This window comes from Prunus mume, linkage group LG1 (assembly GCF_029339155.1).
Source record: "Prunus mume cultivar Tortuosa linkage group LG1, ASM2933915v1, whole genome shotgun sequence".
In the NCBI taxonomy this organism is placed as follows: domain Eukaryota; kingdom Viridiplantae; phylum Streptophyta; class Magnoliopsida; order Rosales; family Rosaceae; genus Prunus; species Prunus mume.
In genome coordinates this window covers 20,161,235-20,186,488 of record NC_142698.1, presented here as the reverse complement: position 1 = coordinate 20,186,488, position 25,254 = coordinate 20,161,235, and the positions used below count along the sequence as shown (strand labels likewise).

General features: G+C 38.6%; 1 protein-coding gene across 1 annotated transcript; it reads left to right on the top strand.

Annotated features, from left to right (window-relative positions):
- The first annotated feature begins 655 nt into the window (after window positions 1–655).
- Window positions 656–24,939, top strand: BGLU42 (beta glucosidase 42). The gene is made up of 13 exons (XM_008220275.2): window positions 656–930; window positions 1,919–1,985; window positions 2,105–2,163; window positions 2,501–2,576; window positions 3,290–3,364; window positions 3,436–3,523; window positions 12,837–13,062; window positions 14,937–15,052; window positions 15,722–15,936; window positions 16,022–16,056; window positions 16,153–16,255; window positions 16,569–16,677; window positions 24,454–24,939. The coding sequence occupies exons 1-13, from the start codon at window positions 826–828 to the stop codon at window positions 24,647–24,649; spliced, it is 1,470 nt and encodes a 489-aa protein (XP_008218497.1). The 5' UTR covers window positions 656–825; the 3' UTR covers window positions 24,650–24,939.
- The last annotated feature ends 315 nt before the right edge of the window (window positions 24,940–25,254 follow it).

Genomic DNA, 25,254 nt, shown 5'->3' with positions numbered 1-25,254 from the left:
ATGAATTAAATCCCAAAATACAGCTTGGATTAACTCATGACCGACATTATATGTTATATTGGGCTTTAAATGCCTTTGGGCTTCCCGCGACTTTTTTGGGCCTCAACAATCATATTATTATATTATATTTTTAAAAGCAAATAGGGGTCATATGATGCATAAATTTTTAAAGAGAGTAAATGATGGTGGGGTCTATACTAAAAAATATTTAAATAATAATTAACATCAAGTTTTTTGATATGTTGTTTTTGATATATCTCTTACAGCCTTCAAATTCATGTAGGATTTGATTACTCGATTGGAGCAACTTTAACCTTCATTTTGTCATTTCATGTATATGTGGCAATTTAACATATCAATTAAAGATGCTCTTATCCCCACAAAATCCAGCCCTAATGCGATTTGGGAAAAAATGACAAAAAGGATCCACTTGGAAGGACCATAATGTCCCCAACAAACAGAGCATGCATTTTAATGGATATATGGATGAAATTCTCAACAACAACAAAATCAACGGCGGGTACTACATTGGCTATTTTAAATGAGTTCAGGGGCTAAATAGGCAGATGAAATAATTCAAGGGTAAGTTCGAAAAGAGTAATAATTCAGGGGGTAAATGGCTAAAAATTCATTTTAAAAGGCCGATGATAGGGCTAACATTGTAAGATTTGTAAACATTGTAAGATTTGTAAATTATAGGGAACAAAAATAATTTTTTGCCTTCTATTTGGTCCGCGTGTGATTCACCAAACTTTTCAGAGAGAACAGACTGAGACCCACTATAAAGCAAGTGCTTTCCTTATTTGTTGGCAACTACAAGCAGCAATGGCCAAGAAGGACTGCTTGAAGGAATATGGAGAAGCTGATGAAGTCTCTCGCAGTGACTTCCCTCCCAAATTCGTCTTTGGTGTTGCCACTTCTGCATATCAGGTTAGCTGCACTTCAGTTTTAATTGATTACTTTCATTTGTTATAAAGTATGATCTGGGACTTATTTCCTTATACTTCCTACATCGCGTATGGGGTTTTTTTTTTTTCCGATCAACTGGTGATAGGATTCAAAATAGGGAATACCACTAGACCAAAAGGGTGAACTCCGCTTTTCTGTATTCTATTGTGTTGACCACTTTTCTTTTCATAAAATTGTTGTAGAACAGAGAAGTTATTTTCTTTCCGGGTTCCTTCTGTTAGCTACTGATTCTGATACATTTGAGTGCTTTCCGGAAATTGGTCAATGAATAGTTTTTATTTTATATTTTATTCTTTATAATTACAAATTTAGCCATCTTCAGTTCTTGTTGCATGTTCTTGAGATTCTTTTCTTGTTCTAAAATTATACATGTTTGGGTTTTGTCACTTTTTTAATGCAACGGTTTGGCTGTTGAATTTTACGCTTCTTCAATGCAAAAACATTTTTGTTGTCCAATGTACTCGAATAATAAAACAGAAGAAATTAAGAGAAAAGTTATCACAACACCCCATATTTGATACAGTCCAACACAATTTCTTTGGCCTTGACAAACGGCATCTACTGCATCTGAATTACCCTCCTCGGCCCATTCCTGTATTGTCTAATAAACAAATGTAAAGAAAATATTTCTAGTAGCTTATTAATGTTGATAATGTGCTTCCATATCAACTTGGTTTCATAATGATGTACTTTGTTAGTTTCCTTATTGTAAATTTTAAGAAGAAAGTTTGCACGTTTGATAGAGACGTCAATTATAACAATGCATCAGGCTATTTTCAAGCATATTTTGCAAAAGAAAATAACTGATAACAGAGTGTTTTTTTACTTCTGTTTTTCTTTTCATCGTTCCCTTTTGTGCCTTTCAGTAGTCTAATGCATTATCTTGCATTTTAAACTTCCAAAAAGCTCAGAGTTCAAGAAATTTTCTCTTCTTCTTGTTTATTTGTAGGTAGAGGGTGCCTGCAACGGAGGCGGTAGGGGTCCTAGTATTTGGGACGCTTTTTCACACTCAAAAGGTACCTTTTCTTCATCAAGCTTATGATAATATCTTCTAGGACCAGAATTTTGCTTGACATTGTCAAATCTGATACTGTTTTTGGTTATGAAATTTATGATGTTTGTCTGGATTCATTAGGGACAATCATTGATGGAAGCAATGGTGACGTTGCAGTGGATCAATATCACCGGTATAAGGTTAGTAATAATAATTTTAGCCACGGTCAAATCTTTTGTTTTTTTTTTTTTTGGTCTTTTTGCACCAGATCAATGCTATCTTCCCAAAACTGTTAGTATTTGCGGAGTTTTCAATGTATCCATAGTTATGTTGATGGGGAAGAATGAGTACAGATGTATCCATTGTGTTATGGCATAGTCTGTTAGTAGTCTTTTCCCTTTCGAATGGCTTAGAAGAACATGATCAGATTCTTTACACTTACCCATTCCTTCATTGTAATCATGTAGTTATGCAAGTTTGGGATTTCAATTCATGCCGGTCATTTAACTGAATCATAAACCATTTAATGCTAAACAGGAAGATGTTGAACTCATTGCCAAGTTGGGATTTGATGCTTATCGCTTTTCCATATCATGGTCGCGAATATTCCCTGGTATGCAACCCTTTGGTATCTTTCATGGAGTTCTTTCTAATGGTAAAAAGAGTAGGATATAATCAAATTAGATTCTGTATGGTTTTATGTTTAAAAGCATTACTTTGTCACTATTATTCCCTTCTTACAATAGCATTTAGCTGGTCATTTGACTCTTCTTGACATCCTGCCTCTGGAAAGTCATCTCTAGATTTAAATATAGTAGTGCATGTGACTTGAATGGCGACTTGTATGATTGCTTCTTCTTAGCGTATATAGGATATAATAAATACTCGACAAATTGACATGTCTAAAACAATTTCTAGATTGAAGTGATCTGTCACCAATTTGGAAAGCTTGAATGGGCAATGTTGCAATTATGTTTTGACGACAATTTTATAATTGATTCTTCAAGACAACTGAAGGATAGTTGTGGAAAATGTTTTCTGAGTTGTCTATTTAAAGTGGTAAAAACATTTTGAGATTACAATGTGACATGTTCTAAGCGGATATACCCAAGCACAGAATTCAGACAGGGACTTCAAAAAGTTTTTGAACTGTATGTGCATGTTCCATTTTATCCCTTGGCTAATAGAAATTAAAGAAGGTATTTATGCTCGTCGTGTCCTTTATATGGAAATCAAAGGCCAGGGGGCCATTCCCTTGACTCAGCTTAATTTTGATGATGACTGTATATTTCTTATGGTTCTGTTTTTTTTTTTTTTTTTGTGCAGATGGTTTGGGAACCAAAGTCAATGAAGAAGGGATTTCTTACTATAACAATGTCATTAACAGTCTCCTTGAAAAGGGTATGAATTTGCTTACATTCATTTCCTTCTAGTTGCATTGATGAACCATATTCAACAGTTTGTTCTTGCAGGTATCCAGCCTTATGTGACACTGTACCATTGGGATCTACCCTTGTACCTTCATGAGAATATGGGAGGGTGGTTGAATAAGAAAATTGTGTAAGTAATGTATCATTTAATTATCTATTTTATTTTATTTTTGCAAATACCTTGATATCAAATAAGTTTCTCATGTTGTTTTTATGTAAAAAAATCTTGTGAAAAAATTAGTTTGCTACATTTCATCTGTCAAAATTGCAAACATATAGAAATTAAAGATCTTGTGAAGGAAATAGTTTGCTACATTTCATTTGTAAATATTTCCAAACTTAGACATTTTTAAGTATTTTCATCTCCCTTTGAGTGTATGTCCAGAATTTTAATCCTAGTTTTGGGTGAATGCTCTTTGAACAATATGGACTACTGAGTGTATATATATATATATATATATATATCAAGCATGCACCCTTCATGTGCAGCCCCATCCCACAAGTAGAGAGCTAGAAATATGTTGAGAGAGAGAGAGAGAGAGAGAGACATATAGGTGAATTTCCACCCTCCACCTTACAAACCAACAATGAAGTGGAGAATGGAGATCGAACTCGGCACCTCTTGCAAACCAAACTCTAGTCCCATATTAGACAGACTCACTGATGTAGTACAGCCCATAGGTGTTAGATTAAGCACGTAACAATAGAACAGAGAAGAATATAAGAGACCGAGGAGAAGAAATAGAGATCGAAAAGACGAGATAAAGGACAGAAACAGTAGAACAAAGAAGAATATCAGAGATCGAGGAGAAATATAGATCGAAGGGACGAAATCAGAGAGTTCTAGGAAAGGGTTTACTCAGCATTCAAATCTGAATTTTAAAGAACTACATGGGGGTATTTATAGCAAACTAAAGCCTAGACATAACAGGATAAAAATCCCTTGCTTAAACAGAAATTCTAACACAAATAAAATAGGAAACTTAAAACTAGAAATCAGGAAATCTGAAAAAGTAGAAATCCTACTAGAATTTGGAAAACTAGAGAATCTAGGAAACTAATAAATTTAGGTCCTACGCGCCTTGCATCATTCTCTCCCGGCAAAAAGAACTAAGACTCCGACGAGTAAACAACCACAAAAGGTAAATTAATGACGACAACACCGACTGCAAGTATGAATAATAGGGGACGAGGGTCAACAATCATCAATCTCTGAATCATAGACACCTTCGAGAGGCCCCACAATCTCACAAAGCTCACTAGTGGAAGTGTGGATAGTTAAAGTTCGTTGCGGACAACGAGAGGCAATATGTCCTTTGGCATGGCAATGGAAACATTCAATGCGAGCATTAGTAGAAACAGCCGGTCCTTTGTGAGGTGGTGGTGCAGGTGGGTTAGATGGTCTTGAAAACCCCGTCTGCATATCCGTGGTGGGAAGAGTTTGGTTGGCGGTTGTAAGTTGACTAGAATATCCTGAATGCTGTGGCGACAAATGTCTCAGCTCCCAAAGCTTGGCACTAGGCGTCCTCCAACACATCCGGACGTGACCTACTTACCTCATGTTTGAGATCATCCCCGAGGCCATGAATAAGATGAGAAACTGTAACTGCAAGCTCTTCCTGCGCGGCATAACGCAATTTGTGCTCCACAAAGCGGGAATAACAGTCTTGGACTGTTGAAGTACCTTGGGAAAGAGTCCATAATTGATCTAACAATTGGTGACGATAAAAAGATGGAAGGTATTGTTCTTGGAGTTTCAATTTCATCTCATCCCATAAAATCACAGGGATTTATCCGAGCTGTTGAAGATGGTGCTCGGTAGCCTTCCAAGATTGCTTTGCGGCTCCTACTAGTTTGATTTTGGCGAACCGAATCCGTTGTGCATCAAACATATCATACCATTCAAAATAATCTTCCATAGCCGATATCCAATCAACAAAGAGAGTAGGATCCCTGCGATCATCGAAGTCGGGAGCAATAGGCTTAGCATGATGGGTGATCTCAAAACCCAAGTTTCTGTGGATGACGTTCTGTTCTTTGGGTCGGGGTGGCAAGGGAGGGATAGTGGCGTCCACCAGAGGATAACCCATTGTATGCTGGGTATAATGTGGTTTAGACACAGATCCTGCGGAAAAAATTGGTTCGGACCGAACCATAGATGTCCCCCCAGAAGAGGATGGAAGGCCCAGGTGGCCTTGGAACTTGGAATCCCTAGATGGATTGGGAAGGAGACCAGCTTATAGAGACGGTGTGGACGAACTGGAGAGAATAGCGGATGTGGAGGATGGTTAAGGAGTCGCGGTTGAGATGTGGTTGACGAGCAACGTCACGGAAGCTTGTAACTTAGCAATATACGCGGACATGGACGAAAATTCAGCCTTGTGATCAGCCCTCAATTTGACAAACTGATTTTCCAAATTGGTGAAATCTGCAGAAATTTTCACCTTGAATTCCTGATGTTGTTCAGCCAAATTGGCAACGGTGATGTTGGGAGCCATGACGACCAGTAAAGGCAACGAACCAGAGTAACAGCGGCAAAGCAAGAGGCTCTGAATACCAATTGATGTAGTACAGCCTTTAGGTGTTAGATTAAGCACTTAACAATAGAACAGAGAAGAATATAAGAGACTGAGGAGAAGAAATAGAGATCGAAAAGACGAGATAAAGGACAGAAACAGTAGAACAAAGAAGAATATCGGAGATCGAGGAGAAGGAATATAGATCAAAAGGACGAAATCAGAGAGTTCTAGGAAAAGGTTTGCTCATCGTTCAAATCTGAATTTTAAAGAACTACATGGGGGTATTTATAGCAAACTAAAACCTAGACATAACAGGATAAAAATCCCTTGCTTAAACAGAAATTCTAACCCAAATAAAATAGGAAACTTAAAACTAGAAATCAGGAAATCTGGAAAAGTAGAAATCCTACTAGAATTTGAAAAACTAGAGAATCTAGGAAACTAATAAATTTAGGCCCTACGCGTCCTGCATCACTCACTAGCCCCAAAATCCTAAGTCGTTAGGAATGGGTCAACAATGTATATCAAGCTTACAATATTATGAATCAATCCACTAGAAGCTAAAATAGGTCTCTACCTTTTGGAGTTCAATCTATATGCGTTACTTTTATTGACCAACCCTACATTGCTCTTTCTTTTGGCCAACCCTGCATTGCTCTTTCATTTGGCTCTTTGTATCACTATTGTACTGCATGAGAGAAAAGCAAGATTCTGATTAGTGTTTATATCAGGGTGACTAAATTTTAGGATGAGGCTTTATGGTGTGTGCTATTTGCAGATGATATTTCTTTGATTGGATAAACCAGAGCAGGGGTGAATGCTAAAAATTAGAGTCACGGAGAAAAATTCAATCAATATAGGTATAAAACAAAGTACTAAGAGAATACAATTATAACAAAAGAAGAAATGCAAGTGTGGATGTGCAGAAAATTGAGGGTCAAAAGAATCCCAAAAGCGAAGATGATGTGGCTTATAGTAACTAACTCATATGCAAGAAGGTTAGGTGGCACTGTTAAATAACCCGCCTTCTAGATCTTGTTCTTTGATGTAACCAACGGCAATAGACTAAACTAGCAAATATTAAAACACTTAGAAACACACAAGAATTATACTGGTTCGGCAGAACTTTTGCCTACGTCCAGGTTGTGATTTCTCTACGTAGAGAAATTACCGCTCCTTTGATTAATAATAGAGATTATAGAACTTTTGCAACCCTAGAACTAATCTCAAAACTCTTGGCTGTCTCTGGCTGTTTTTCCTCTCCTTAAAATAAGCCTTGCCACACCCTATTTATAGACATAGAGTTGGCTTACATGTCCCAAGGCTGATTGGATTCCTATTCCTAAGTAGATTAGGAAATTACACTTATCCAAATCCTAATAGACTTCTAGAAATCCAAACCTGAATTGAATAAGGAAAACTGAAATTCTTTCCTAATCCCTCTAGGACAAGAATTGGTATACCTCTAATTTTCCTAAAACAATCCTAAACCAACTAGGACATATTTGACGAGCCAAAATCCTAACAATCTCCACCTTGGTGAGTCAAACCAAGTCTTGATCGTTGCACCCTAGAGTATCTTTGAACCTCTTTGAAGCAGCTCTGGAAATCTTCAAGAGTCTTCACCTTGGCAATCTTCTTCTTGCCTCATTGCACCTCAAGTAAGGAGGTGCTCCACTTTAATCAATCAACGAGATTGATCAAGTTCAAGCAATGCTTGAACTTTTTGGCCGGCACTATCTTTGTAAGGAAATCTGCAGCATTGTCATCCGTATGAATCTTTTCAATCCAAATCTCCTTAGACTCCACCCAATTTCTGATTCTGTAATATCTTGCTTCAATGTGCTTTGATCTTCCAGAAAAAACTTGATTCTTTGCCAAGTGAATGACACTTTGACTATCACACTTCAGCTTCACACAATCTTGGGTGATTCCCATTTGGCTTACCAAGCCATTAAGCCAAATTGCTTCCTTTCCAGCTTCGGCCAATGCAATATACTCTGCCTCTGTGGTCAACAAAGCTGTAATTGGTGCTCCTGCGCATGTAAACACATAACCAGAAGTTGACCTTCTCTTGTCCAAGTCCCCTGCATAATCAGCATCCACATATCCCAACACTCTTGCATTTTCTTTTTGCTTCTCAAACATAATCCTTTGTCGCCAAGAACCCTTCAAATAACGCAAAATCCACTTGACTGCATCCCAATGTTGCTTTCCTGGATTTCCCATGTATCTGGAAACGACACTGATTGCTTGAGCTATGTCTGGACGTGTGCATACCATTGCATACATAAGGCAGCCTACGGCATTAGCATAAGGAACCTTCTCCATTACTTGCTGCTTTTCCTCGGACTTAGAACACTGTTGCCCACTTAACTTGAAGTGAGTGCCAAAGGAGTCGAAACGCCTTTGCTTCTTGCATGTTGAACTTCTCAAGAACCTTCTGAATATACTTGGCTTGTGATATCCAGATCCTTCCAGCGGTCCTATCTCTCTGAATTTCCATGCCAAGGATCTTCTGTGCTGCACCTAGATCCTTCATGTCAAACTCCTTGCTCAACATCTTTTCAAGTCTTGAATTCTAGATTTGTCTTGACAAGTGATTAACATGTCATCCACATATAGCAATAGCAATATGATCATCCCATCTTGGAACACATGATAGTACACACAACAGTCATATAAACATCTTCTAAAATTGATTTTCAGCATGAAGTAATCGAACCTCTTGTACCACTGCCTTGGAGACTGTTTCAGGCCATACAGGGACTTCTTTAGCTGACATACTAGGTTTTCTTTCCCATATTCAACAAACCCTTCTGGTTGAGCCATGAAAATTATCTCCTCTAGATCCCCATGAAGAAACGCTGTCTTCACATCCATTTGCTCAATCTCCATGTCATGCTGAGTTGCCATTGCTAAAAGCAATCTGATAGAAGTATGCTTAACTACGGGTGAAAAGATCTCATCATAATCCACCCCTTCCTTTTGTGAGTACCCTTTAGCCACGAGCCTTGCTTTGAATCTCACGGCATCTTGTTCATGTAGTCCTTCCTTTTTCCTAAATACCCACTTGCATCCAACTAGCTTTCTGTCTTTGGGCTTAGGAACCAACTCCCAAACAGAGTTCTTGTAAAGAGACTCCATTTCTTCTGTCATTGCACTTATCCAACTATCTCGCTCATCACTTGCTATAGCTTCTCAATAAGTAGCTGGATCTCCTTGACTAATGTTGAGAGCATAATTAACTTCGTCTTGGTCAAACCCAAACCTGTCAGGTTTCTTCTTGTTCCGATTAGGTTTGTCCAGTGCTATGCATCTCTGGAATGCAGGTGGATTGTTGGTTGGAGTTCTAACCCTTTGGGATGTATGGCGGATTAGAGTGCCTTCAATCTGCCCTATTTCTTGCTCCACCTGATTCCTAACTAGTGAACGATGCTGATGCTCTTCTTCCTCATAACCATCAGATTCAGACATCTTGCTCAATTTGCTCCACCTGAGCCGCTTCTTCGTCTGAACTGATTAACGGAATCTTCGTTGCTTCAATTTCAGCATCGTCTTTCTTCTCCCTACTGCTCTCGACTTTATTCAGAGGCATGGTTGTCTCATCAAAGACAACATCTCGGCTGATAACCTTTTTCCTGTTGTTGATACCCTAAAGCTTGAAACCCTTCACTCCTTTCTCAAAACCTAAGAATATGCAATGTGTAGACTTTGGTTTGAGCTTGGACCTTTCATCGCTTGGAATATGTGCATAAGCACTACAACCGAATACCCTGAGCTTGGAATAGTCCACCGACTTCTCAGACCATACCTCTTCTGCACTCTTAAAATCGAGAACGTAGATGGTGATCTGTTAATCAAATAACTTGCATGATTAACAGCTTCTACCCAAAAACTATCAGGCAATCCTGCATGAAATCGCATGCTCCTCTCTCTCTCCATGAGAGTTCGGTTCATCCTCTCAGCAGCTCCATTTTGTTGGGGATTCTTCTTTACTGTGAAGTGCCTTGTGATGCCTTCTTGCTTGCAGTAATCAGTAAACTCATTACTTGTATATTCACCTCCATTGTCACTTCTTAGGTACTTGATCTTTCTTCCAGTTTGATTCTCGGTTTCTGTTTTCCATTCCTTGAACTTTGCAAAAACCTCGGATTTCTGCTTCATGAAATAAACCCAAACCTTCCTAGAAAAATCATCCATGAAAGTAACAAAATACCTGGCTCCACCATTTGATTTGGTTGGTGCAGGGCCCCAAACATCTGAGTGAATATAGCTGAGTTGCTCCTTGCTTCGGTTATCTGCACTGCTACTCGTGAATGATACCTTCCTTTGCTTTCCAAGAACACAATATTCACAAAAGTCCAGTTTGCAAGATGACATGCCTTCCAATAGGCCTTGCTCGTAATTCTTGCAACCCTTTCTGGCTTATGTGCCCGAGCCTATGATGCCAGAGTTGTCTTGTCTTCTATACCTTGATTTACTGAAGCTTGCTCCCCATCTATAATGGTCCCAATTAACTTATACACTTATTGGGTTGTAGGTCACCCCGCATTACCACCAGTGATCCTTTGGCTACCCTGAGTCTTCCCTTTTTAGACTCGTACCCATAGCCGGCCTCATCTAAAGTACCCAAGGAAATCAAATTCTTTCTTAGTCTAGGGACATATCTAACGTTCCCCAAAACTCGTATCATCCCATCAAACATTCTGATTTGAACAGTGCCGATTCCTTTAACAGGACATGAAGAATCGTCCCCCATTAAAACTTCCCCGCTGCTGACTTCTTTGTAAGTATCGAACCATTCTCTTACTGCACACATATGAAAAGTGCATCCGGTATCCAAAATCCAATTTGTGAAAGCCTTGGAGCCTGATGTTACTGAAAGAAGCTCCCCGTCACTCTCATGCTCGGTGACTTGCACTAGCTGAACCCGAGCTTCCTTCCCTCTTGGCTTTCTTCTCTTTCCAAATCTTGCAGTTCCTCTTCCAATGATCGGCTGAACCACATTCAAAGCAACCTTCCTTTTCCTTTTTCTTCTTGGATTTTGACCTACCTCTGTTGCCTGTTTTCTCTTCCTTTGTCTTTTCCCGCCCCTCTCCTTGCCTTTGGCATAAAGGCCTTGAGAGCTTTCAGTTATATCATCTAGTTTAGCATATGACTGAAGAGCTTGAATCACGTCTTCAAGCTTCAGGGACTCTTTTCCAAACATTAGAGTTGTTCGAAAGTGCTTGAAAGACGAAGGTAGAGACCTCAGCAAGATGATAGCCATATCATCATCTTTGTAAGTTTCTTCGACCTTTTGAAGATTAGTTATGCAATTTTGAAACCTGCATACGTGATCTTCAATATCACCTCCTTCCAGTCGAAGTCCGAATAGTTCATCCTTTAGAAAAAGTTTATTGGACACGGTTTTGCCCATATAAACATTCTCCAACTTTTCCCATGCTTCTTGGGCAGTCATCTTTTCTGTGATGTGTGACCGAACTGATCTTGTGAGATGGATCTCAATGGAACTCTTGGCTTTCTTGAGAACCTTAGTCCATGCTGTGTCTGTCATGCCTGTTGGCTTCTCACCGCTGAGTGCATCATCCAAATCTTGCTGTATCAGTACGTTCTTCATCATCCTTTGCCAATCCGTGAAGTCATCCTTGCCGTCAAAGGGCTTTAACGCAGGTCCTAGATCCGCATTCATCTTCCCTTTAGACATCGTAGAACCCCTTAACCTAGGCTCCTGATACCACTTGTTAAATAACCCGCCTTCTAGATCTTGTTCTTTGATGTAACCAACGGCAATAGACTAAACTAGCAAATATTAAAACACTTAGAAACACACAAGAATTATACTGGTTCGGCAGAACTTTTGCCTACGTCCAGTTGTGATTTCTCTAGGTAGAGAAATCACCGCTCCTTTGATTAATAATAGAGATTACAGAACTTTTGCAACCCTAGAACTAATCTCAAAACTCTTGGCTATCTCTGGCTGTTTTTCCTCTCTTAAAAATAAGCCTTGCCACACCCTATTTATAGATATAGAGTTGGCTTACATGTCCCAAGGCTGATTGGATTCCTATTCCTAAGTAGATTAGGAAATTACACTTATCCAAATCCTAATAGACTTCTAGAAATCCAAACCTGAATTGAATAAGGAAAACTGAAATTCTTTCCTAATCCCTCTAGGACAAGAATTGGTATACCTCTAATTTTCCTAAAACAATCCTAAACCAACTAGGACATATTTGACGAGCCAAAATCCTAACAGGCACCTGTTGGGGATAAAATGAGAGAGAAAGGACTAACGTGGTTACTACATTCAATGAAGATCAATAGATGTGCCAATAAGAATATTCCTTTTAGTGTGATTATTCTTGATTGGTGGGGAGTTTTGTACTGCGGGCTTTCTGGCATGGTGCTCTGTCTGTTGGTTTATTTTTTCTCATTGGGCTTTTGTGTTTCTTCTGCTGTATTAGGTGTTTTATGGACTACTTGTCCCCATGATTCTTGTATTCCTTATGTTTTCTCGTAATAAATCTTATGCTTCTTATCCAAAATAAAAAAAAATCAAAAATCAAAAAAGAAAGATGAACCAAGTATAAAGAATGACTTAATCATTTGAGAGGGTAGTGCCAGGAGAAGAGAAGACAAAACACTCAGTGATAATACTCTGGGCCGCAAGAAATTTCAGGGTCTTATGGCTAATTTGAAAGGTTCTGTTATGGGCTACAAGTTGTAGCAATCTGAAAATCATCGACAATACAGCAGTTTGCCTGCATCAATAATAGCAACAGGGGAAATCAAAAATTGGTTTACAATAAAAACCTTCATTACTTTAAAGGAAAATAGAAATTATAGTAATTTTCTATAAACATTTATGTCATTGTTAAACAGTGTCCTCGTAGTCAATCGGATTTTTTGAAAATGCAGAGACTACTTCTCAGTCTATGCTGACACTTGCTTTGCAAGTTTTGGTGATAGAGTAAAGGACTGGATTACAATTAATGAGCCTCTTCAGACTGCCATTAATGGTTATGATGTTGGGATATTTGCTCCTGGAAGACATGAATGTTCATCAACAGAACCATATTTGGTTGCACACCACCAACTGTTGGCCCATGCTGCGGCTGTTTCCATATACCGAAGCAAGTATAAGGTATACTGTTCAATTACTTTTTTTTTATCTCTTTCACTTGGAGATTTTCATACTTTCACCATTACAAATCATGGTGTCTTTCTCCTTGTTACTTTTTTATTATTGAAGAAGGTCCTGGTTTGTCATTGACTTCATCACTTAATTTATTATAGGCCAGATGTTGTTTACAAGGAAACTGATATATCAGTCGGCATTTCAGTAATTATGTAGCTTCGTGTAAGATTAGATTGTGAAGAAGAATTTCACTAATATATCTTTTTTCTGTTAAAGGAGAAATGTCAATTTTAGTGTCTCCTTGCATAAACCTCCTAATGTATGAGTGGTAAATCCATTCTTGATATACTAATTTTTTGGATCACAAGAAGGTGGAACCTTATGGGAAAGTGCATGAAGTCAGCTAAAGAACTGAAGAAACAGTGTGTAACTCTTCTTTAACTGACTTACCTGAGATTTTGAATGATTATATATGCCAATATTTTTTCCAGGGTGAGGGAGGGGGCCGGAGTTGATGGTGTGTTCTGTTAGGAGGAAGTGCTTATACATTTACCCGAAATTGACATAATTCGTTTATGAGTTTCAAAATATACTCTAAAGTAGAATTGATGTCATATGGGAAAGCATAAAGGTTAAAAAGCATACTTGAGAAGAAAATTTGATTACAAGAACTTATTGAAATTCCTATGCTAATCCCCAAACTCTAGCTTTAGATCTCTCTATCACCTTTTCTAGCTCTCTACCCCTTGTGTGTTTCTTACTTGCAAAAACAGAACTCCGAACAAGCCTATTTATAGAGAATAGGTAGGATTCCTAAAACCTTTTGGAATAAGGAAAAAGAACTTACCTTCCTAATCCTAAATCACTTTGGATTACTTTCTAATCCTAAATTACTGAGGATACCAAAGGAAAAATGATTTCCTAATTCTAGTAAGAAATCCTGCGTGCACCATTCCTTTTACCCAGAACTTATTTTTTTTCCTTGCAGCACCTTCTGTGGGGACTCATGAGAAAAACCAGGATGACTCCTCTTCCAGCACCTTCTGTGGGGATTAGATGAAACTTAATGTGATATTTTCTAACAAGGATAGTATTCGTAAAAGCTCCTCCATTTCAAGTTGTGAAAATGTGAAGAATATCCCACATTGGAAAGTTGAGAAACCTAGCAAGAGCTTATAAGGAGTTGGGCTACTCCTCCCATTGCCAATTGGTTTTAGGGTGGAACCTCAACTTCCTTCCCAAGTCATTTAAGTTTTTGCACAAACCAAAATCCCAACGAATTGGAGAAGAATTTAGGCACATTGTAGCAATGGGAGCATTATGAAAGACCAAAAGACAAGGATATGGGATGTATAAAAGAATTCCATGGACAGCACACACCTCGAACCACTGACCACACTCTTGGAATCACAACCACTGTCATGTTAGCAGCACTTACTTAATAACCATATCACCATTTCCCAAGTAAGGCAATATTTCTTCTCACCAAATCACCCACCCCTAAGCCTCTCTTCTCTTTGATTCTGGACACTACTTCTCACTTGATAAAATGCCCTTTTTCCTTCCTCGACACATTCTCACAGGAAGTTCCTCACTGATTCTCAAGCCTCTTTGCCATTTTTCATGGAAATCTATAAGCGAGAGGTAATAAATGGGTAAACTACTAAATGCAGATTGAATTAAGTAAGCCTTCCTCCCCATGAAAGGAAAGCTTCCTTCCAGCCTTTTCTCCATCTATTCCACTACCGGATCCCAAAAACAGTTTTCCCATGGGTTACCAACAAGTGTTAGCCCCAAGTATTTCAGTGGCCATTTCCCCACTTCACATCCCAATTATAATATTTTGTTCTTACTCTTGCTGCTATTTTTTGTCCTTTCAGGACAAACAAGGGGGACAAGTGGGCTTGACCGTCGACTGTGAATGGGCTGAGGCTAATTCAGACAAAATTGAAGACAAAATTGCCGCAGCTAGGCGCTTAGATTTTCAGCTTGGATGGTAATTACTCATTCCCTAATTATTTACTATTTGGTCACGGAACTACTGTTAACAAAAAGTTTACTATCTTCTATGTTGAAATTACCAACACACTAATGTGCTTGATTAAATCATCCCTAAGGTGAAAGTACATTCAAGAACTTATGTTGTTTTTTAATCACTTGGAGAACCATCTTCCATATTTCCTACATTGGTCAGTGTGAGTTATTCAATCCAAGAGACTAGGCCCGTGATAAATGACCCAAAAAAAAAATAGGAATCTGGTGTTCGAAGCTTTAGAACTACTGAGCATATCCATCATTTTCATATATCATGCTACTCATACCGATTATCTTAGGACTCCCATCAACTTGAAATGTAACATAGCTGTCTTGCCGCTTTTGGTTAGAAGTAAATCATATTGAAACATACATTCTGGTTAAATCCTTATAAGATATAATAGCTATGCTGAAACACATGAAACAGCAGATGGGCCGCACTGTTGAGTGGGTGTCAAATGAGTTTAGCATTTTCAAAGGCAAAAAATTCACACTGAACTGGGTTTTTCTCAGTACCTTTCTTTGAGTTCAGCTCTGCCCACCGCCTACCCAGGCAGTTTGTTAGATGAAATCAAATGGTTTTCTCTCCTGTAGTATTGTTTAGAATCCATCCAAACTAATTCCAAAGCAGGTTCTTAGATCCAATATATTATGGAGAATACCCCAAAGCTATGCGCGAAAGACTTGGAGATCGGCTTCCCATATTCTCAGAGGAAGATAAGGAATTGCTTAAGAACTCATTAGACTTTGTTGGTCTGAATCACTATACATCAAGATTTATTGCTCATGTACGAGATGCCCCCGAGGATGGTAATTTTTATAAATCACAAGAGATGGAGAGAATTGGTAAAATTCTGTAACTACAACATCATTCATTTTCAAAGCAAAAAATTTTCACGATCCTTGTTTAATGTTCTCTCTTTATCATCAGCTGAATGGGAAGGCGGTGAGGCTATTGGTGAGAAGGTATGAACTCTCTCATGCACACACATTCCACTTACTGTGCTGCACACATGTGCCTTATAGGGTGTTTCCAGTCTACTGAAAGATTTTGTGTTGCAGGCAGCATCAGAATGGCTTTATGTTGTTCCTTGGGGCATCCATAAAGTTCTGAATTACATAGCAGAGAGATACAATAATCCAGCAATATATATTACTGAGAATGGTATGCATGGAGAGACTTTCCTAGGAAAATAAAATTGATTTGGAATTTAAATTGTAGTTTAATCTCACTTGGGAGCCAAGGAGTACATTCAGTCCCTGTTTGGTTAACGATTGGCTAATATTGTCCTTCTGCATTTACTTATTGTATAAACAAAATATAATCCGGAGATAAAGTCATAATTAAAATACTTCTGATTATTGATCTGGAAAATGACTTAATGCACCCTTGTCAGAAGTTGGTACAAACCATAGGAGTTTGCACTTATTCTACGTTATGATTTTTTTAATTTTCTTTTTTCTGAACCCTTTTACAGGTATGGATGATGAAGATAATGACACTTCCCCACTTCATGAAATGCTAGATGACAAACTGAGAGTTAGTTACTTTAAGAGATACCTTTCAGCAGTTGCCAATGCAATAAGGTAGGTCAACTTCATTTTGTCCATTTTATCATATTCTTTCTTTGTAACGGTGGGTGCACTAATTGTTCAGTCAAATAAAAAAACCATAAAACGCTCTACTGCTGCTGTACATATCTAAGGTTTTTCCCTTGTGTCGCCGCTATTTTTCCTTAAAAAATTTCTACTACCGCCACACCTCTCTAGGGTTGTTTACCCTGCTTTTGTGTTGATTCAGCCTTCTAGACCTTCATCAAGGGTATACCAACTTTGGTGTTGTTACCTCTAACCCTAAACACAAAACCCAATTCTGTTGCCAATATGTCTACTCTTACCAGCGAAACTAATCCTTTTGCGCCCTTGTCAGAGACACCCACTATTAGCATTCAGCAACACGTTGCTTCCTATCCCATCAACGTCAAACTGGATGGGACAAATTATTGCCTCTGCTCCATGGTTTTGGAGATGCATGTCGCAACTCGTAAGATATATGGTATATTTCTGGTACCAAAGCTGCACTCGATAAGTATGAAGAATGAGTGGTCGAGGATGCCTTATTGAAGTCATGGCTCATCAACTCCATGCATGCCAATCTCCTGTTGAACTTTATTCAATGTGAAACTGCGTAGGATGGTGGGTTAAGGTGAAAAAGGTCTATCATGATGCTTCTAACTCTTCTCAAATCTATGAATTGATGTAGTCCTTTCAACTTCGACACAATGGTCGGCCCTTATCCACTTAGTTTACTAAGAAGAATTCTCTCTTTATGGAATTGGACTATCGTTGTCCGAATGATCTTGAGAATCCATTCGATATTGCTAAATTGAAGAAACGTACCTCTGAAGAACGCGTCTACATGTTTTTTATTGGTCTCTATCACAATCTTGACCAAGTGTGTAGTCGCACGTTGGCTATTGTACCTCTTTCTGATCTTAATGAGGCTGATGTCATGGTGCGTTGGGAGGCCGAATGACAAGTTACTATGACTGCCTAGGGTTCCACTGAAACATTGACTCTTGTGACCAAAAAGGCTCAACCTCACCCAATTCCCGACTGGTCCTAAATCCAACTCTTCTAGGTGTACTTACTGTAATGGCACAAAGCATGTGAGGGAAAATTGCTGGAAATTAGTGGGATATCCGGGGTGGTTCAAACTAAAACAGGCTGCTTGCAAGGATAATTAGAAATCCCTAGCACATTTAGTTGTTAAAAAACTCGCCTTCTAGATCTTGTTCTTTGATGTAACCAACGGCAATAGACTAAAATATTAAAACACTTAGAAACACACAAGAATTATACTGGTTCGGCAGAACTTTTGCCTACGTCCAGTTGTGATTTCTCTAGGTAGAGAAATCACCGCTCCTTTGATTAATAATAGAGATTACAGAACTTTTGCAACCCTAGAACTAATCTCAAAACTCTTGGCTATCTCTGGCTGTTTTTCCTCTCTTAAAAATAAGCCTTGCCACACCCTATTTATAGATATAGAGTTGGCTTACATGTCTCAAGGCTGATTGGATTCCTATTCCTAAGTGGATTAGGAAATTACACTTATCCAAATCCTAATAGACTTCTGGAAATCCAAACCCAAATTAAATAAGGAAAACTGAAATTCTTTCCTAATCCCTCTAGGACAAGAATTGGTATACCTCTAATTTTCCTAAAACAATCCTAAACCAACTAGGACATATTTGACGAGCCAAAATCCTAACATTAGTCTAATCGGACTTCACCAACAGCCATTGCCTCTCAAGTTGCTTGTTCCTCAACCATTACAAGTAATATAGGTTGTGCTTTCTCCTCTTCCTCTTCCTCTACCCGGCCTTGGATCATTGACTTTGAAGCCTCGGATCACATGCCCAATTACTCTTCTTGGTTTGTCGCTTCTACTACACCTCATCGCAGCTCAGTTAAATTTTTTAACGTTGCTCTTACATATGTTCAAGAAGCTGGTTTCCTTAAATAATTTGCTTTATGTTTGTCAAATTACCAAACAATTAAATTGTTTTATAACCTTCTTTCCCACTTATTGTGTTTTTCAAGACCTTCTCAAGAAGATGACGATTGGAATTGGTAAGGAGAAGGGTGATCTCTATTATTTTGAAGAAACTAACTTTGTCGGCCATGTGTTTCAAATTGATGGGGATCATACATCAGAACCATATAAGATTATATTATGGCATTACCGTTTAGGACATTCATCTTTCATGTATTTTGAACGCTTATTTTCTAGTTTATTTACAAAGGTTTTGAGTTCTAGTTTACGGTGTGAACATTGCATTTTGGTTAAGAATCGTTGTGTTACTTTTCAATCGTCCTCCATTTAAAGTGAACAACATTTTGCTATTGTTAACACTGATGTTTGGGGTCTGTTTTCTTCTCCTACTTCTGGTGCCAAGTGGTTTGTGTCATTTATTGATGATTGCACTAGAGTTTGTTGGATTTATCTTAGGAAGCAAAAAAGTGATGACTTCTATACTTCCAAAAAAAATTTGATTGATTTGTACACAGTTTCGGGCCCAATTTGATGTGTTTCGTTCTGATAATGGGAAGGAATACCTCAATCATACTCTTGCTAATTTCTTCCATCAACATGGGATTCTCCATCAGACGAGATGTGCGTATACTCCTCAATAAAAGGGGATCGTAGAACGTAAGAATCACCATCTACTTGAGGTGGCCCGATCCTTATGTTTCAGTATGCACGTTTCGAAACAGTTTTGGGGTGATGCTATCATGGTTGTTGCCTTTCTTATTAATCAGATGCCCCCTCGTGTCTTGGATTATCAAACTCCTTTTCATATGTTGTTTACCTTTCATTTGATCCCTGATCTCTTTTCCTTGGATTCTAAGGTGTTTGGATGTGTCTGTTATGTTCATATTCACTCGATCCACATTGACAAATTGGATCCTTAGGCTCTCAAGTGTGTTTTCTTGGGCTACTCTTCTACCCAAAAGGGTTACAAGTGTTTTCATCCTCCCACAAGCAAGTACTGTATCCATGGATGTTGAGTTTCAGGAACACACTTCTTATTTTTCTTAGGATGTCCCCAATTCTCCCCTTCATGGGGAGCATCTAGTGCATTTGGAGTTTAGTGATTATTTGATCGAGTTACTAGTTGATGAGATTTTGGGCTTGAATTAGAGTGAGGCATATTTATAGACAGAGATATTGAACCTCAGGGGGAGTCACCTTTGGCTGTAAAAGGAAATGAGAATTCCGAGGTTCTCTAATCTCTTCCCTCTTTTTCAGTTCATGTGGTCTGCAAAACATATCAGAAGAGAAAATTTCGGTTGATATTGTCTGTAATGAAGTTGACGGCTGATTCTGCAACTAACCCTTCTTTTGATACCACTCCTCTATTCCAATCAACTTCCCATGAGCATGCGTTTGTAGTAGCACCATCTGAGGTACAAACATCTAATCCTTCTCTTCTCTGTTGATCCTAATAATTCTAAGTCTCTTTCTTTGAACTCGATTGGTGACGATCAAGAGTGGAGATGCACATCTTGCGTAAGGAATAAACCAGATCATTTTGTTTTCTCCTTTAGTAATTATGTTACTTTCCTTACTTCTGACTATGTGTCCTATTATCGTCTCTCTAAATCTCATCTAGCCTTTGTACTTCAGTTGACTTACGTGTCTTCCTAACTCTTTTCAAGAAGCTCTAGAAGATTCAAAGTGCAAATTTGCAATGGTAGAGGAAATGAAGGCTCTCCAAGCAAATGGTACATGGGATATGGTGAATATTCCTGATGAGAAGAGGATTGTAGGTTGTAAATGGTGTTTATAGTCAAGCATAAACCAGATGGATCAATTGAAAGGTACAAAGCATGGCTTGTGGCCAAGGGTTAATACTCAAATTTATGGAGTGGACTACTTGGAAACGTTTGCTCCGGTAGCCAAGATGAACACAATTTAGGTAATCTTATCCCTTGCCACAAACTTGGATAGCCCATTACGCCAGTTCAACGTAAAGAACACCTTCTTACATGGAAACCTACAAGGTCCTCCTTTAGGGTTTGCACCAAAGAAGGGAAAAAGGACTTCATGGTCTAAAATAGTCACTAAGAGCTCGGTTTGGCTGATTAAGTTGATCTATGAAGGATTATGGGTTTAAACAATCTCAAGTTGACCACACTTTGTTCATAAGTATGGTGGTGACAAGATTATTATGTTAATTGTGTATATGGATGACATGGTGGTTACAGGAAACAAAACACGTGAGATTGAAGTACTTCATGTTAGCTAAAGAGTTCGAGATGAAAGATTTAGGAACTCGCAAGTATTTCTTAGGAATAGAAGTATCTCGTTCGAAGCAAGGGATATTTTTTATCTCAACGCAAATACATCCTAGATCTCATGGCCAAGAGTGGCAAGTCAGCATATGAACCTGTTGACACCCCAATAGTGGTGAACCACAATTTGATAATTGATCCAGGGCAAGTATCAACAAGGAGAGATATCAACGGCTAGTTGGGAAATTAAATTATTTGGCTCACATGATTTGTCATATGCAATTAGTGTGGTAAGCCAGTTCATGCCTAACCTAGGTATTCAGCACATGGAGGTTGTAGACTATATAATTCAGTATTTGAAGTCATCTCTTGGTAAAGGAATCTTGTTCTCTAAGAATGGAAAGTTGGATATAGAGGGTTACACAAACTCCGATTATGCAGGATCTAAGTTTGATAGGAAGTCTTTATATGGTTATGCGTCATTCGTAGGAGGCAATCTAGTAACTTGGAGAAGCAAGAAACAAATTGTGGTGTCTGTCTAGCGCGGAAGCTGAATATCAAGCTCTTCATCATGCTATGACACAGTTGATTTGGTTGAAGATCCTAATGAAGGAACTTAGATTTGGCCCTATGAAACCAATGGTGTTGTATCGTGATAATACAGCAGCCATTGAAATTGCTAATATTCCTATCCAACATGACACACCAAACATATTAAGATTGATAGACATTTCGAATATTGTGAACAGCATAATTATTGTGCCTCACATCAAGATAACAAAGCAGCTAGTTGACATGATGACACTTTCAGTTTCTAGCAAAGACTTCCATACATCACTATCCAAGTTGGGCGTGTGTCATATTTATGCATCAACTTGATGGGGAGTGTTGGCGTGATACATTAGGTTTAGGGTTTATTATTTAATATAGTTGACTTTGTATACTTCGTACATCTTATAAATACCTCAAAATGAAAAGAATAATATCATTTGATTCATTCAGATTTCTAGATAGGGTTAGGCTATGAAAATATGCATGTGTACAATTGTTTTTTTCTTCAGGGTTTGTGATATTTGGAATTCCCCTGAAATATAAAAATCTAGAGAGTTGATGTGTGCTACAACTTTGTGGATGTGAACTATAAAGGGTCGACTTCTCTGTCTTTTGTCTCTCTATCTGTGTGAATAGCTCAAGTGGGTTCTCTCAGAAACACATAGAAACAACAAGTGAAGGCAGAAGAAGAAGGGTGTTGCTTAAGGGTGCTGAGGCTGAAGCTTCGTTGCCGACTAGAGTAGACTATGTTAGAAGTGTGTGAGAGAGATGGAATAGAAGCTTAAGGGTTTCCATGGGTCTTTTGGCGTCTATTGGGCTTTTCACGAGTAATGTTTTGGTTTTAATATGAGAGAGAGAGAGAGAGAGAGAGAGAGAGAGAGAGAGAAATGGGGGGTATTTTGGCACTTACAAAAATTAAATATGGGTATTTTCGACATTAAAGTTACATTAAAGGGAGCAAAGTGCTTTCTGTGTTTTTGTCCTGCAACGCTTTTAAGAAGAAGCACCTCTCAAGTGCTTCTTCCAAATCCACTCCAAGTGCTTTAGGATCTCACCCAAAGCGCTTTTGCAAGTTTTGCCAAACACCATTTTTAAAAGACAAACGCTTTCACTGCTCCAAAAACACTCTCAAACGAGCCCTGTCACATAGATGGATTACTAGGAGACACATGGGTGGCTAGGACCTCCTTACGCACACGCGGGTGGCTGGGACCTCCTTACCCACACGCTGGTGTCATCGAATCAAACTGAAAACGTTCCACAAATGGAAGCTGGGTTTGTAACGAATGGAAGTAACCATGGATGTTATGAAATTCACCCCCTTAGGACCTAATCCCTATGCAAAATGTCAAGAAAACAATTTTATTGGTAGAAAAACGGCATGAATCTCTATTTAAATTCACCAGTAAACTTATCTATTTTTCTAGTGGAAATTGTAAATGGGCATAGACATAGAGCCAAACAGATGAAGTAGCCCAGCAAATGGGTGTTACTTGAACCTTTAGGCCTCGTTTGTTACACAGGACTGTCTTGGCATGGACTGCTTAGGGACTGTCTTGGATTGGCTTGGCTTGGTTTAAGTTGGATTATATTTGTCCTACATTTGGTGTATGCTTGAACTAGGACTAAGTTTTATTATTTTTAAAAATTTTAAAAACATGGCAGAATTTTTTTCTTTTTTTTTATAAGTTTTCTTCTCTCTCTGCATCTCAATCTTCTTCGTCTTCTCCATCCTCTCTCCTTCTCCTCTTATTCTCAGTCTTTTTTTATCTGTGCTTTTTTTTTTTTTTTTGCTCTAAATTTTTCTCCCATTTATTCGTTGTCGTCGCTTACAACCCTAAGTTCGAGCTATGAAGTCCTCGTCGTCTGCCATTGGTGCCAACCGAAACCGTATGGCTGAGATGGTGGTTTTTCTTATCATTTGAGTTTTGAATGGAAGTCAAATTTTATACTTTTGGATTTGGGGCTGAGTTTTGAATGGATCAGAGTTTGAATGTTCTTGGAGTTAGGTTTCTAGTCATATTTTTGTTGTTTCCCAGAAATTTGATGAAGAAGCATGATGGTATGTATATTACACAGACAAGAATATGAGATGCATCTTCTTTCTGCTAGTTATTTTTATTCTAGCTGCGATGGTGGGAGGTTTGTAACGGTTACAAGCGTTCGAGGATAACGAGGGACTATTTGTCCCCCTTGTCTACACAGACTTCAGTAACACCACTTAAGGGGGTGTTTTTGGTGGGACCAGTACTAGTAATCCCGCTTAAAATTAGTACCAAGTAAAACAAACATGCAATAAAAAGCTAGTACAAGCCAGTCCAAGCCTAAAAGGTGTACCAAATAGGCCTTTACAGCTAAGTGAGAACTGCTCCAGTCATACAAATTCTAGGTTGAGTCCTTTGACCACAGGACTGATCCCTTTAATAATTATCCTAGACCTTTCCAGAAGGACCCCTTTTTCCCATACCACTTTAATAACAACTAGTTCCCAAGGCAACATTAATAACAGCTAGACAGACTGATCCCTTTAATAATTATCCTAGACCTTTCCAGAAGGACCCCTTTTTCCCATACCACATTAATAACAACTAGTTCCCAAGGCAACGTTAATAACAGCTAGACAGACTCTTTAGACTCCCAATAGAACATTAATAACCAATAAACAAACTCCCAATACATAATTAATAACAATGACACAGACACTTTGTAAATTTTTCCAGGCATCTCTCAAAAAGTGCTATCCCCGTACATGAGAGTTTCTCTCCTCTCAAAAATCTTGTAAGATCTATTTACTGCATCAGAAAAGACTATACATAGATGACACATATGAAAACTCACAACGTAGCTTCACTTGATCAAGTTTTCTTCATCTTGAGTGTGCACTCTTTTTTATTTTATTTTTTTTCATTTTGCACTCATATTTTACCAATGTGTGAACATCAGTGTGCAAACAATGAAATCCTATCAGGTAACAAGAAAAAGCATTGCTGTAACATTTTTCCTGGACAGGGATGGAGCAGACGTGAGGGGATACTTTGCATGGTCATTACTGGATAACTTTGAGTGGGCTCAAGGCTATACCAAGCGTTTTGGTTTAGTTTACATCGACTACAAGAATGAGCTCTCTAGGCACCCAAAATCTTCGGCCTACTGGTTTTTGAGGTTCTTTAAAGGTGGTGAAGGGAAACATGACAAGGAACAGTAATGGAAAATTTAGCTGACAACTGCCATCCGTGAGAGGGACTGCCCAGGAACTTTATCTTTTCACGTACCAACTTAAACTGCTTGCTGCTTCAATTGGTTTTCAAACCAATGGACTCCTCTGGAACTCATTTTGTGCTTTTGTAAGTCACCCCGAAGTGTATGTACTAAGACATTTTTATCCCTGAATATGTCAGTGTGTTCTTCATTCGTATCGGAAACATATGATCGAGTTGACTGACTCTTCTATCTCCTTTTCTTCCATAATGAATTTGACTGTATTGTCATTGACAATTTTATGACCAGAGTTAATAGTCATAAGAATGTCTAGTTCACAACCTTATGAACACAATGGTCTACCCCCGCCCCACCAATTCCCCCACCTATCTACCCATCTATCACGGCCACTCCAATCCCCCAGCTCTGCTCATCTACTCATCTATCACCAGCCAGAGCCGCACCCACACTGCCACTATCTCTATCTCCACCGTGTTCGTATTTGCCTCCTGCCACGACCACCCTACAGTCATAATACACCCCAGGGGACCAAGGACCAAAGTATCACCATTTTAGAGAAAGACACAACCGCATGTATAATTCTACACTTAG